Raw genomic sequence first — 15239 nt, forward strand, 5'->3', positions numbered from 1 at the left:
TGAGTAAGAATAAGTCAGTATTCACTGTATAAAACAATTATAATATGAAATTTAAAATACACGTGTAATAAACATACTCTTCAATAGTAACAAGTTGCAGAATGAACTAAGTATAAATAAATTGCTATAAGGTTCTTGGATTCACGGGAAAGTGGTAAAATATCAATTTACATGAGATTTTAATGGTATGTTGTAATTTTATTATAACTACAAAATAACTTTAAAAGAATTCATAACTAATAAGTTAATGGAGGGAAATGTAATAGTAGAAATCCCTATTTAATCTAATAGCAGTAAAGAAATGAGAGAAAAGGGGGAAAATGTGAGGCAAGTGCAAAACAAATAGTAAAATGACAAATTTAAATCCAAATGTAAGAGCAATTACATTAACGTAAAGAGGCAGTTAGTGTTCAGTAGGTAAAGAGCTTGCAAGATGAAAAATGTGTTGCAAGATGAAAAATTCCTGAGATCTGCTGCACAAAAATGAGATTATTATAATTAACATTACTGAACTGTACACTTAAAATATTTAAGAAGATAAATTTAACATTATGTGTTTTTATGAACAATTAAAAAGTAAAGGGACAAAGTACTTCAATTCAAAGAAAAAATATCAAACTGAATTTTTAAAACTGTAATAACAATATACTGTTTACAAGAGCACACCTTAAGTACAATGATATTGAAAGACTGAAAGTCAAAGTGTAGAAAAAGATGTAACATTGGAATAATATACTAACATCAGATAAAGGAGACTCTAAGTCAAGAAGAATCAATTGAAATTAAGACAAATGTGTCTTTATTAAAGAACCAACCCTCAGGAAGCTAAATTAATCCTACGTTCATATGTGCCAACAATACAGCTTCTAAACACATAAAGCAAAAATTGACAAAACTGATGAAGAATGAGATAAATACAGTTTCAGCAGGAAATTTCAACATAGCTCTTTTGAAGCAACTTCTAAGAACCAATAGGAAAAACAACCATAAAGATATAGAATATTTGAGCTACATAAATAACAAATTTGATCTAATTAACATATACTGACCACTGTTATCAACAATGACAGACTATACTTTCTTTTCTAATACAATACCTTAACCAAAATTGGCATCTGCTGAGACCTAAATCAAATCTTAACAAATTTCAAAGGACTGCATTCATAGAATTATATTCTGTGGCTATCAGGAAAATAGTCTGGAAGTCAATAATAAAACAAAACTAGAAAATTCCCAAATGATTGAAAAATAAACAGTGCACTTCTAAATAATTCATGGTAAAAGAAGAAATCACAACATAAATTAGAATATACTTTTTTTGAATGATAACAAAAATACGACATTTAAACTTGTAGGATACAAGCTTATGTAGAATAAAGCTATGGGCTCCGAGGAATTTTTATATCGTCAAAAGGGTAAGATGTTTAAAAAAAACAGCAAACTTAGCTAAAAAATGTAGAAGGAAGGATATAATAAAGATAAGAGCGAAACTTAAAGGCACAGAAAAACAAACAAATATAAAGAAAAAAAATTAAAAATTGATTTTTTGAAAAGATTAAGATAGTTTTTTGAAAACTGCTCAAGAAAAAAAAATGAGAGAGGGTATAATTTTCCAATATTAAGAATGAAACAGTGACATGCTACACATTCCAATGACATTAAAAGATAAGTACAAAAACTTTAATGTATTTTAAAATTTAGAAGACGTAGGAGTTCCCCTCGTGGCTCAGTGGTTAACGAATCCAACTAGGAACCATGAGGTTGCTGGTTCGATCCCGGGCCTTGCTCAGTGGGTTAAGGATCCAGTGTTGCTGCGAGCTGTGGTGTAGGTTGCAGACGCAGCTTGGATCCCACATTGCTGTGGCTGTGGTGCAGGCTGGCAGCTACAGCTCCGATTTGACCCCTAGCCTGGGAACCTCCATATGCCACAAGAGCAGCCCAAAAGAAGACGTGGACGCAAGCGGAACTGAACTTGCTTAAACTGTCAGGAAAAGAAATGTAAAATTGGAATGATTTTGTATTTATTTAAAAATGAATCCCTAGCTTAATAGCCATCATTCCACACATTTAAGAAAGAAATATACTAATTTTATACAAATTCTTCCAGAATAGAAAGAGGAAACACTTCCCAACTTATTTTCTGAATTCAGCATAATCTTCACACCAATACTCAATAGGGACATTATAAGAAAGAAGAAGCAGAGGCAGGTCTCTCTCATAAATCTAGCTGCAAAAAAGTTTTTTAAAGCTAGTCCCAAATCAAATTAGCAAAATATAAGAGGATGCAATATAGTTACCAACCAGGGATTTCCTAGGAATTAAAGGACAGATTAATACTCAAATATCAATTAATAAATTTCACCACAGTAACTGAATAGAAGAGAAAAATCAAATGACCACCTCAATAGATGTCAAGTAGTAAAACTACTTGAGGAAATCCAAGATTTAGTCATATAAAAATCTCAGTCAAATAGAAATAGAAGACAACCTCCTTAATCTGATGAGGGACGTTTGTAAAAACCGAAAAAGAAAAGCAAACATTATATTTAACTGTGAAGTACTGAAAGACTTCCATCTCAGATCAGGAATGAGACAAAGATGGCTGCTATTACGATTTTTTAACACTGCAATGTGAATCCTAGCCAGAAAAATAAAGCAGGTAAAAGAAGTAAAAATGCAAAGAAAAAAAAGGAAGTAATAAAAACTGACTTCTTCATAGATGATGTGTGTATGAAATTATAAATGGAAATACAAATGAATTAATTATTCATTAATGCAAATTAACTAGTAATACAAAAAGTAATACAAATAAGCTTAAAATAGTAAATAAATTTAGCAAGGTGGTTGGATATAAGGTCAATAACACACAATTCTTGAATTTCTATAAACAATCATGAACAATTAGAAAATCAAATTCAAATTAAAAAAAAAAAAAAAACTTTGAGAGTTCCCTGGTGGTCTAGTGGTTAGGATTCAGCACTTTCACCACTGCAGTCCAGTTTTGATCCCTCCCTGGTAGCTGAGATCCCACAACAAGCTGCTGCACACTGAAGCCAAAAAACAAACAAACAAACGTAATAACATCAAAATATAAATATTTCAGAATAAATTTCACAAAAACGTGCCTGATTTACAGTCACACCAGGAATCCAATTTCTTTGATTTAATTTTAATTTAAAATTTTGCAATTTTAAAACACAGAAAATAAAAAGACAATATTCAGGAGTTCCTGTCGAGGCTCAGTGGTTAACGAATCAGACTAGGAACATGAGGTTGCGAGTTTGATCCCTGGCCTCGCTCAGTGGGTTGGGGATCCAGCATTGCTGTGAGCTGTTGGGTAGGCCAGCAGCTGTAGCTCTGATTAAACCCCTAGTCTAGGAATGTCCATATGCTGCGGGTACGGTCCTGGAAAAGGCAAAAAAACAAAACAACAACAACAAAAAGGCAATATTCGGAAGTTAATCTAATAGATATTGGGCTAAACATAATTCTACAGAATATTCAATGAAAAGAAACTTTTTTTTTGTCTTTTTGCCTTTTCTAGGGCTGCTCCCGCAGCATATGGAGGTTCCCAGGCCAGGGGTCCAATCAGAGCTGGTAGTCACTGGCCTACGCCACAGCCAGTGGCCTACGTCACAGCCACAGCAATGTGGGATCCAAGCCTCAATTGCGACCTACACCACAGCTCATGGCAACACTGGATCCTTAATCCACTGAGCAAGGCCAGGAATCAAACCTGCAACCTCATGGTTCCTAGTTGGATTCATTAACCACTGAGCCATGATGGGAACTCCGAAAGAAACTTCTGACATTGGCTTATAGTGAAGTTTAACTTGACAATTAAAAAGGAGATGATGTACTGATGTAAGCAGGGAAAAAATAGCTCAAATGTTATTATCACTATACTCTGAATTTTTTTTATTGCAAAAGAAAGTCTATGACTCAATCTTATCCAATGGACCATCTCTAGCAAATTTTCCACTTCACTTTAGAGACCCATTTAGCTACATACTTAGTTAAATATCAGTATCAGAATGTAGAGAAGCCAAAGGTACCTCTTAGTAAAATCAAATATTTTTTTGGCATAAGAATTGACTTAACTTCCAGCAAATTCTTCAGAACTAAAAAATATTTAAATCCATATAAATGTACTCCAAAGTGTCCCGGCTATTCACAGGCCACGGAGTATTAACACCAAGCAACAAAGAAAGCAATTATAATAAAATACTAACAAACATTTCACTCCATTAGAAAAAAAAATCGACCACATATTCTTTGTTCAAAAGAATGGAGAAGTGAAGGACCTCTTGCCGAAAGCAATTGCAGTGCATTAATATTAAACATGATCTAATGAAGTCAGAAGTTGTTTGGGGAAAACATCCACCACAGTCAAGGCATATTCCGCATGATAAATTCTTAGCAGAAAAGAAGGGATATAAACCTCTTTCCTTGTTTCACCTGGGATCAGATTTTTTCATACTGAAACAAAAAAATTGAAGAACGAATAATAGAGAAAGGGAGGGAGGGAAGGGAGAAGGAAGGAAGAAAAAATAGACAATACAACTCAGCTTATATTTCTGCCTGGAAAAGGATCAAAAAGGAGTGTATTATTCAAGTCCTAAGTAATTTTATAAGTTAAAAATCCCTGAATTTAAGAATAAAATTTATTTTTATATGGCAGAAGAAATAATTAACACTCTGAGGTTGAGAAGTTGTTCTGGCTTTCCAGCTAACAGAAAAAAAAAAAAACTTCTTTTCCCTTCCCCCAACCCAGGCCCTCCCGCTTCCTAAAGAAAACAGCCGAGTAATTCCCTTTGGACTTTGTAACCATTTTAGGAGATGGATGATTCACTCTTTGGGCAAGAGAGGAAAAAAAAAAAAAAAAGAAAGAAAAAATCTGGGCTCTGTTCCTTTCCCCACTTGCCCTCCTTAAAAGGATCTTTTTGCAGCTGTTAATCCAGTCTACTAAAATAGCAAGCAACTATTCTTTATTAAAGTTCAAATGGAAAGACCAACAGGAGAAGGGAATTGTTTCTTTAAAACCCAGGGCATAGTTTTTCCACACCCTAAGCTGAGAACAATTGCTGTTATTTGTTTCACTGTTCAAACTGGGCTGCTGTCAAGGCTTTATACAAATAAATGTGAAAGGCCTTTCAGGTGAAGTGTGGTCTTGGTGGAAACCTGCTGGTGTCAGGGGCTTATCATTTCCAGGTGGTTCTGGGAAGCGCACGCATACACAAACACACACATCCACATGTGGGCACACAAACCCCCAACATGATGATTCAGCAATTTAACAGACCTTAAATGTGGCAAGGGACCTCTAATACATCTTTCTGAGGGAAAGAGAAGATACAAGTTGAGGGTCTGGCAGGTCTATAACTGTTTGCTTCTGGCACAAACCCAGGGTATAACCCAACACAATCTTGAGTGTGTAATGTGATTTTTAGACAGAACAGTTTTCAGTTTTTTAGAAAAGGATAATAATAACAACTTCGAAGCAGATAGTGGGAAAGGGAGAACAGGAAATGGAGGGGAACTGAAAAGGCAGAGGAAGAGAAAGAAAACAAAGAAACAGGAACCACAACAGCAAAAACAGAGATGGAGAGGGAATGAAAAAGGGCAAATACATTTCCAAAAACCAGGGGCATTTCTGATCTCATCTGAATGAGCACATTCTCTTCTCAGACAAATAATTTCTTCCACAAATAATTAGGAAGTAATTTACATAAGTAAATCTGTGCCTTTTCAGATGAAAGTGATGCTAATGATCTGTGTCCTGAAATGTCTAAGTTTGAGGCACGTCCTACTAAAGACAACAGCAAGACCTAGCTATTTTAAGAAGTATTAATTTAAGAAAATGCAAATTATGCCAACTTTGTTAAATCCCCTACAGAGCCTGAACACACATTAGCCATGGTCGGGTCACCTGTTGACATTTATCCATAACTGTCTGTCAAGGTCAAGACGATAGAGTGACAGGGGAGATTATTAGATAAACACAGCAGGTTATTTCTACACTGGCAACACGATACCTAGTTCTAATTGGCATATACATGATTCTTTCAATAGCATCCACAACAATCAGGTTCCATATCAGTATTTGAATATAATATTATCCCACAATGCAAACATTTTTATATGTAGCTATGCAGTGAGTAGAAGACTACAAAAGATTCCAATAATGCTGATTTTAAGTACTAATTTCCTATATTTAGAAAAAAAAGTCAGAAAAAAAAAAGAAAGAAAGAAAAGAAAATGAGGATACTAGACTAAAGGTGAAGTTGATTCAAACAACTCCCACAGACCAAGTGAGGAGCAGAAAGTGTGTGATACAGCATTTTATACAGGGATTCTGCCCAATCTCTGTATAAAATGCTATTACATCTGTAGAAGTGGAGGATGTCTATGATATTATTGGGTGTCTTTTCAAGAAGACTGATGCAAGGGAAAAAACCTTTAGATTTAGATTTTTTTTTTTTTTGGTCTTTTTAGGGCCGCATCTGTGGCATATGGAGGTTCCCAGGCTAGGGGTCAAATGAGAGCTGTAGCTGCTGGCCTACAGCACAGCCACAGCAATGCCAGATCCGAGCTGCATCTGCAACCTACACCGCAGCTCACGGCATTGCTGGATCCTTAACCCACTGAGTTAGGCCAGGGATCGAATCCACAACCTCATGGTTCCAGAAATAAAAGCAAAAATAAACCAATGGGACCTAGTCAAACTAACAAGCTTTTGCACAGCAAAAAGATGGCTTACAGAATGGGAGAAAATTGTTGCAAATGATGCAACTGACAAGGGCTTAATCTCTAAATTATACAAGCAATTTATACTACTCAACAGCAAAAAAGCCAACAATCTAATGAAAAAATGGGCAAAAGACTTGAATAAACATTTCTCCAAGCAAATGTACAGATGGCCAACAAGCACATGAAAAAAATGCTCAACATCCCTGATTATTAGAGAAATGCAAATCAAAACTACCATGAGATACCACCTCACACCAGTCAGAATGGCCATTATTAATAAGTCCACAAATAACAAATGCTGGAGGGGGTGTAGAGAAATGGGAACCCTCCTGCACTGTTGGTGGGAATATAAGCTGGTACAACCACTATGGAGAACAGTATGGAAGTACCTTAGAAATCTATACATAGAACTACCATAAGACCCAGCAATCCCACTCTTGGGCATATATCCAGTCAAAACTTCCCTTAAAAAATACACATGCACCCACATGTTCATTGACAGATGATTGGATTAGGAAGAAGTGGTATATATACACAATGGAATACTATTCAGCCATAAAAGAGAACAAAATCATGCCATTTGCGGCAACATGGATGGAACTAGAGACTTTCATACTGAGTAAAGTAAGTCTGAAAGAGAAAGACAAATACCACATGATATCACTCATAACTGGTATCTAATATACAGCACAAATGAACCTTTCCACAGAAAAGAAAATCATGGACTTGGAGAATAGTTTTGTGGTTGCCCAGGGGGAGGGGGAAGGAGTGGGAGGGACTGGAAGCTTGGGGTTAACGGATGCAAATTATTGCTTTGGGAATGGATTAACAATGAGATCCTGCTGTGTTGCACCAAGAACTATGTCTAAATACTTACAATGGAGCACGACAGTGGGAGAAAAAATTATGTATACATGTATGTATAACTGGGTCCCCATGCTGTACAGTGGAAAAAAAAAAACTGTACTGGGGGAAATAACAATAAAAAAGAAAAAAGAAAAATTTTAAAGAGTAGGTCCAACCTTTTGCACATTAAGTAACACATTGAAAATTGCATTTTTTTTCCCTTTTTGTCTTTTTGCCTTTTCTAGGGCCGCTCCCATGGCATATGGAGGTTCCCAGGCTAGGGGTCTAGTCGGAGCTGTAGCTGCCAGCCCACACCAGAGCCATAGCAACACCAGATCCAAGCTGAGTCTGCGATCTACACCATAGCTCACAGCAACGCCAGATCCTTAACCCACTGAGCGAGGCCAGGGATCCAACCTGAAACCTCATGGTTCCTAGTAGGATTCATTAACCACTGAGCCATGATGGGAACTTCAAAAACTGCATTTTTTTTCCCAGCATACCTGGCTAAGGGGCATACTTAGGGTCCTCTCCAAGGACTTAGGGATCAACACCTTGCCCCACTTGAAATCCATTTACAGCACACCAGTGTGCCTCAGCAAGATGGATTTTAGGATATGATGATGAGAATGAAAGGCAAAAAACAACCAAATTGATTAAGTACTTAGTTCATAGTCTACTCAGATTTTGGGGGCACAAAGTTTATAATAATATATATTCCATAGAGGTCTTATTATGATGCTTTAAAGACTCAAGTCTTGAACGTACATACTTAACCTCATGACATCTGGAAACAGATGTTTTTCAAAATTCTTTATGGAAAAGGTGTGCATAGAAATTTGTACCCTTTCAAGACCTGGAAGAATGCATAATACATGTTCTAAAAACGTATGTCAAAAGAATGATCATCCTGAGCACTCCAAAATATAAGATAACACTATAGCTGTTTATAGAGAAAACCCCTTAGAAAGAATTATGGTATGAAAATAAAGAATCTTAAAATTATTTATAGTAACATTAAAAAAACTTCCCTTTAAAAATTCCCTTTATGTTTGCTGTTAATACATGATTAGAAAACTATAAAGTCTGTGTTTAAAGAATACGCAAAATTAAACTTGATTCCTTTCTTGTATTTATTAAAGATTCAGGAGCTTTTAAAAATTGGCCCATTGCCCTTCTTACCTTAAACACTTATGTTACCTTTATTTGTTTTTTTTTTTCCTTTTTTTCTTTTCTTTTTTTTTTTTTTAGGGCTGCACCTGCGGCATATGAAGGTTCTCAGCCTAGGGGTCCAATCAGGGCTGGAGCCACTGGTCTGCCAGAGCAACAGCAACGCAGGATCAGAGCCGCGTCTGTGACCTACACCACAGCTCACAGCAATGCCGGATCTTTAACCCACTGAGGCCAGGGATCAAACCCACGTCCTCATGGTTGCTAGTTGGGTTTGTTAACCTCTGAGCCACGACGGGAGCACCACATTACCTTTCTAAAGTCAAACTCTTTGTTAGTGATGGCCATTCTGACTGGCAGCAATGAGGTCCTACTGTATAGGACAGCAAACTATATCCAGTCTCTTCAGATAGAACATGATGGAAGATAGCATGAGAAAAAGAATGTATATACATGCATGATTGGGTCACTAGGCTGTACAGCAGAAATTGGCACAACACTGTAAATCAATTATATTTTAATCATAAATAAAAATAAATAAAATTTTAAAATAAACTCCTTGGATCACCATCCTACAGTTCCCTCTTGGCCAAACTATTAATTAATGTTCCATGTCCCCTCCACATAATATACATACGTATGCATGCATGCACACTTTGGTCAAAGGTCTCCAGAGCCGAGCCCTCTTTCCACTGTAATAAGCCACCTATGTTTTCTACCTCCCAAGCTTCAGTGACTCTGGCTTTCTCCTGACAGTGTCTATATTGCTATCTTCGCAGGTGGAAGAACTGCGTCCAATCACATTCCAATTTCCAAGAACAATGAAGTGATGTCCCTAACCTGCCAGCTTCCTAAGGTCACTTCAAGCCCAAAGTTATGCAAAAATCTGATGATGAGAAAAATCAAGGTCCCTTACTATACTGTTCATTCTTGGTAGGGCTGAAAATTAAAACTAAGGTAACCAACAAAAAGGTCAGCATCCCTTCTAATTCCCTACATCTGAAATGTCATCATCCTGGTCATCATCACCATCATCAACAACAAAATCATATTTTTGTTCCAATGTACTACAGTGTGATATTATTTTACTATTTATAGAAAGTCATGGTGACCCATTCATTGACTATATTTCTTTCCCGCTAAACAACACATACAATGTTTTGAACGGTAAACCAAACTCAGTTTGCAAAATATTAAATAGGATATTATCTAGTGTTTGCTTGCACCACGTGTTTGGGCTGCCAAACATCTCCCCTCTTGGTGGAGATCCTCAATTGTCTTTATTTTCCTTCTGCTTGGTCAGAGATATATGATTGCACTTGCTTAGTTTAGTTGAAAGCACTGTTTCCTATAGAGAAATTTTACTCATGTCCCTAGCCAGAAAAGTATTTAAAACAGGTTTATTGGGGCCATTGGTCCTAGAACATTTACAGAAACTACATAAATCTTGGACCTTTTCCCCTGAAAATTCTGGTAGAGACAGGAGAAGCAAAGGAAAAAGACCTTAAAAGAGTTGCCACCCTACTCTTGGATTTCTCCTTCTTCTTTTTTTTTTTTAATTCTTTCAGGCAGTTAACCACTGCTTTCTACTTTCTTGTGCCAAATACGTCTGAAAAAAATCTATGTTTACCTTGTTCAAGATGAATAGTTGAAAGAAAAAAAAAATCTTTATACAAAACCCATAACTATCCTATATGAGACAATATGGAAATTTTGTGGCACCGAAGTCAGGAGACACTTTCCAGTTTAGAAACCACTTTTTAGAAGCAGTGGGTTCCATTGTGCAAGATGAAATAGAGATTAGGAGGATAATTGATGATGGTGTGCTGGGAACACAGTGCTTAAAGCAGGCTGAGTAGAGATGGAAAACATTATACGATGGGGGGAGAAGGAGGTGGGAGTTTGACTATAAAACTTATTACCACAACTAAGGTGCATCATTTTGCTGTTCAAACAGTATTATAAAAACGGAGCTTTGATCATCACCAGGAGAAATTTCAGTGTGGGAACGTGGAATTCTGGCCCATATCCATGCTGCTGTGGAGCAAAAATCTCCTCTGGAAGCTGCTAGATGGCCAGAGGAGCTATACCCGCTCCCTAACAGAGGGGCCTTGGCTCCATTTAATATTCTTGTCTAGTGAAACAGCGAAGATCCTTCATGCCTATTTTTAAATGCACATTTTTAATATTCAGTATAATGCTACTCTTTAACAAACTCTTTACTCCCTGCCTCTCTGATGAAGCTTCCCGTGGTCTTTAAAGGGATTGTTAACCCAAGAATGGATCACACTCTTTCTGCATGAGCAAGTCGGGAGACACTCCATTAAGCTTTCCAGTATTTAATAGACAGATTCATCTCTCACCTCTGAGCAGATGAGCCAGTTGCTCAGTGATGAGCTCAGGAGCCTCCTGGAGAATCTCTTTCACCACCAGAGAGGAGGAAGACTCTCGGAACTCAAAGTCGGCATCGCTGTGCTCAGTTGGGTTAATGACTTTGACGACTGCTGATTCCAAAGTTTTGTCCTCACTATAAGGCAAACGGAGGAGAGGAAGAGAAAGAGATGCAGCATGTTTTCTTACTTTTTGGAATTATTTAACCTCTGTCCCCACAGAAGTGACTTCCTCTTGATAGCCCAAAATATAAGTGAGCTCACAGGACATGAATCTGTGTGTTTTCGCATTTCATTTCAACTGCCTCCCTAAGAGTCTTAGAAGACCTTCACATCTTAGCATTTCTAGCTTTTGTTTTGCTGTTGGAAAATAATAACACAACAACAAAAATCATTGTTAAGGCTAACATTTATTGAGCTTCCACTATATGCCAGACGTTATTATAAATACTTTGAGAGTATTATCATATTTTATACTATAAAATGACCCTTTTTAATAGGTTCTATTAAAATTCCCATTTTACAAGTGGGGAAAAGGAGGCATAAAAAAGTTTAGAAATGTGACCAATACCACAAGGAGAATAAAGCCAATATTTCATAAAAGCTATAAATGGTGCATAACCTTTAAAATTTGTATAAAAATAAAATAAAATAGAAGTTTTATTTAAATTTTTATTTAAACTCTAACTATCTGGTTCCAAAACTTGCACATCCAGTCTGGGGCTGGACAAAAAACAATACTACTGGCCTATTTATTCCCACATCATACTTTTTAATGAGATGGTGTTAGCTTTTATAAAAGGCAGGAAGAAAGATATGGGTAAAACTGACTTTATTCTTTCTGTCTGCCAAAACCCAAAGAATGGCAGTGAACAAAATGAAGATCTCCATTTATTTCTGAAAAACATTCTATTTCATAAACAATCCCAAAGCTAGATTTCACATTTCCTTCTCAAAACCAGCATAGATGTTTCCATTTTAATTGGTAACCAAACTCTCCCTAAGTTCTTGACTGACACACATTTCGTAGTTCATTCCTTTGGCTTCCTGTGTTTGTCCATATCTACTGGCACTAAAATTGGTTTGAAAAAGTTAACACATAAGTTTAGTCAAGCATGTGATTATCCTGAACACTGATACCTGAAGTCAGTCAAATAAGCTATGAATAACTCTCAGCCAATTGTCAACAATTGACTGATAAATATTATTCAAACAGTTGTATGAATTTCAAATATCATGGGGATTTTATCAGCTCTACACAGGCAGATTTTTTTCCAAGCTCTTTATAATCAAATAAACTGTATGGCTGACACTACGATATATCCATATTTAAATATGCTTCCTTAAGGCTAGGTAAAAAATTAAATATTTGTACAAGTTTTTATTTCATGTATGTTAAGGTCAATGTCCACTAGTTAATGTCATCAATGATTAGCAAATCGGCAAAGTTTGCAAAAAAACTATCATCTCCTACTATTGGGATATTTAACTGGGGACACTTCATTCATTAGCAACACAGAGCTTATCAAACTGGGCTCTGTGATGGGTTATAAGGTCCTTGAAGGCAGGGAATCTATCTTATTCCTCTTTATATACCTGTAGATTCATGCACCAATTAGCACCTTCTAAGTATTTAGTGAAGTAGGCAAAAGACTCACGTCTAATTCAAACTCTTCTACTAACTGCATGTGGTACCCTGGGCAAGTCATTTGCCCAGATTTCTCGTCCGTAAAAAAAAGGAGTTCAAATTATATGAACTTTCAAAACTCCATCCTGCTTTTCTAGAATCATACTATGAATAAATGAGCCAATGATCAAAGGGCTTTCATAGCCCATCTACAAAATTTTCCATTTCACTACTCAGATTTCTTAAGAACCTTTTGGTTTTATTTAGCATTTAATTTCAATTTTCATACACACATTATCAGCATCAATACACAGGATGGTTGCATTGCTAGAAGAAAGTGTTCGTGAAGTTCCCATTGTGTTTCAGTGGGTTATTTATGAACTCAACTAGTATCCATATGAAGATGCGGGTTTGGTCGCTGGCCCCACTCATTGTGTTAAGGATTTGGTATTACCATGAACTGTGATGTAGGTTGAAGAAGCAACTCCAATCCTGCGTTGCTATAGCTGTGGCGCAGGGCTCTGATTGGACCCCTCACCTGGGAACTTCCATATGCGGCAAAAAAAAGCAGAAAGAAAAAAGAAAGAAAGAAAGAAGGAAGGAAGGAAGGAAGGAAGGAAGGAAGGGGAAGAAAGAAAGAAAGAAAGAAAGAAAGAAAGAAAGAAAGAAAGAAAGAAAGAAAGAAAGAAAGAAAGAAAGAAAGAAAGAAAAAGAAAAAGAAAGGAAGAAAGAAAGGAAGAAAAAGAAAAGGAAAGTGTTAGAAATGGATTAAAATTATACTTTTGGGAATTCCCACTGTGGTGCAACAGGAACACAGGTTTGATCCTCAGCCCGGCACAGGGAGTTAAAAGGATCTGCATGTAGGTCAAAACTTCAATGATCTTTGGCCCGGAAACTCCATATGCCACAGGGCAGCCAAAAAGGAAAAAAATTATAATTTTGGTCAATTTTACAAGAATTTTCTACTTTTAAAGATGTCATATTTGAAATGCCAAAGTAAAAAGAGAGTTTTGACATAGCCCAAATTTTGCTATAAAAGAAGAAAAAATATTCCATTTCCTCTGAATGTCCTCTGCCTTTAATATATATCTTCCTCAACCACAAACAATCCCAGACAGGGTAATACTGTGTGCCGAAGAACCTTTGCTAAAAGACCAAACCTCCCTCCAGAGCCTCACATGAAGTCTTACCTTGACAGCACGTTGCTGCTAACAAGGGTTATAGATAACTTCCCTTCGTTGTGTAGCTGATGCAGATTAATTTCATCTCGGAATATGTGGAATGACTCAGAGATATTTAGCTCTTCTAAAATAAACCTTGTCTCTGTGAAGTAGCTGAATTCAGTTCTTGGTATGTTCAGCACAGGCAGACAGAGAACCCCAGGTGGGCTGACCTACCAAGAAAAAAGTTGACTGAATCACTGACAAAAGCAGGAGAAAAGATTACAATTACATTTTCTCAAACCTGAGAGTAACTATAAGGGGAACAAAAGTCCTTTGGCTGCACGAAACCATTTGACATTCATAACCAGCTTTCCCTGAACCCAATTAGCAGAGCATTTTCCATGGGTAAGTGGCCTCTAATCTTTTTTAACCTCTTGTTACTCTATATAAAACCTCTTGTGCCTTTCTTGAAATATTTTATGTCTCATTTCACTCCTTCCACAGTTTATCTTTTTTTTGGGGGGGGCACACCCGGTATAGGGGTCGAATTGGAGCTGTAGCCGGTTACTGCTAAGCCACAACAGGAAATCCCTCCTTCCACAGTTAAAAAAAAAAAAAAAGTATATATATACATCTCTTCTTCATAGAAAGCAAATTTACCTGTCTTTATGGAATCAGCAGAAAATCAGAATGATTACAGCAGGGCAAGTGAAGATTGTGGGTACACATCCCACCTACACGGGATGCCCATCATTTAGCTCCAGCCAATTGTTTCCATGCCAAAAATTCAGGTCTAGAATAGGCAAATTTTCAATTCCTCAAGAAAAGCTAGAAATCTAGATTTGGGGGTTTAATTAGCAATTAAACATCACATCTACCTGTGATGTTTAATTGCTACAATTCATATTTAATTAAAAATCTGTAGAGTTAGTGAAAACTCATGTACAAGCCGGATCTGGCCCACAGACTGCCAGTTGTGATTTCTGCCAATTTATTATATCATTAAAAAAAAACTTTTATTAACAAGCCTTGTATTAAAAAAAAAAAAAACTGTAGTGGTGGGGGAAACAGGAGATGGGTAGAAGTTAGAGAATTTCAGATTCACAATAACTTATTTTTACACAGGAAACTTTAAATGTAGGTGCTTTTAAAAATTACTCTGTTTAGCAATAAACGCGAAATCACTGAGAAAATGTGCGGTTTGGAAACACTGAATTTTTGCATAAAGTAAATGATCATTGTTCTCACATCATCACCAGCTCTGTCACAAGCATAGGGCTTATTACACAGCTT

The 15239-nt window shown here is 36.6% G+C and overlaps 1 protein-coding gene across 9 annotated transcripts in view; it reads right to left on the reverse strand.

The window, feature by feature from the left end:
- Positions 1-15239, reverse strand: part of PRUNE2 (prune homolog 2 with BCH domain) — a 372059-nt gene that overhangs the window by 198993 nt on the left and 157827 nt on the right. For all 9 annotated transcript variants that reach the window (XM_084988095.1, XM_084988073.1, XM_084988063.1 and 6 more), the window contains 2 exons: positions 13974-14176; positions 11130-11293 (listed from right to left, as the gene is read on the reverse strand). In XM_084988095.1, coding sequence (XP_084844221.1) covers positions 11130-11293; positions 13974-14176 — 367 coding nt within the window. The remainder of the gene's footprint in view (positions 1-11129; positions 11294-13973; positions 14177-15239) is intronic.

Source organism: Sus scrofa, chromosome 1 (genome assembly GCF_054392235.1).
Source record: "Sus scrofa isolate SSC_HxYL_T2T_F1_AM1 chromosome 1, Sscrofa_HxYL_maternal_Yorkshire_Landrace_v2.0, whole genome shotgun sequence".
Lineage (NCBI taxonomy): Eukaryota > Metazoa > Chordata > Mammalia > Artiodactyla > Suidae > Sus > Sus scrofa.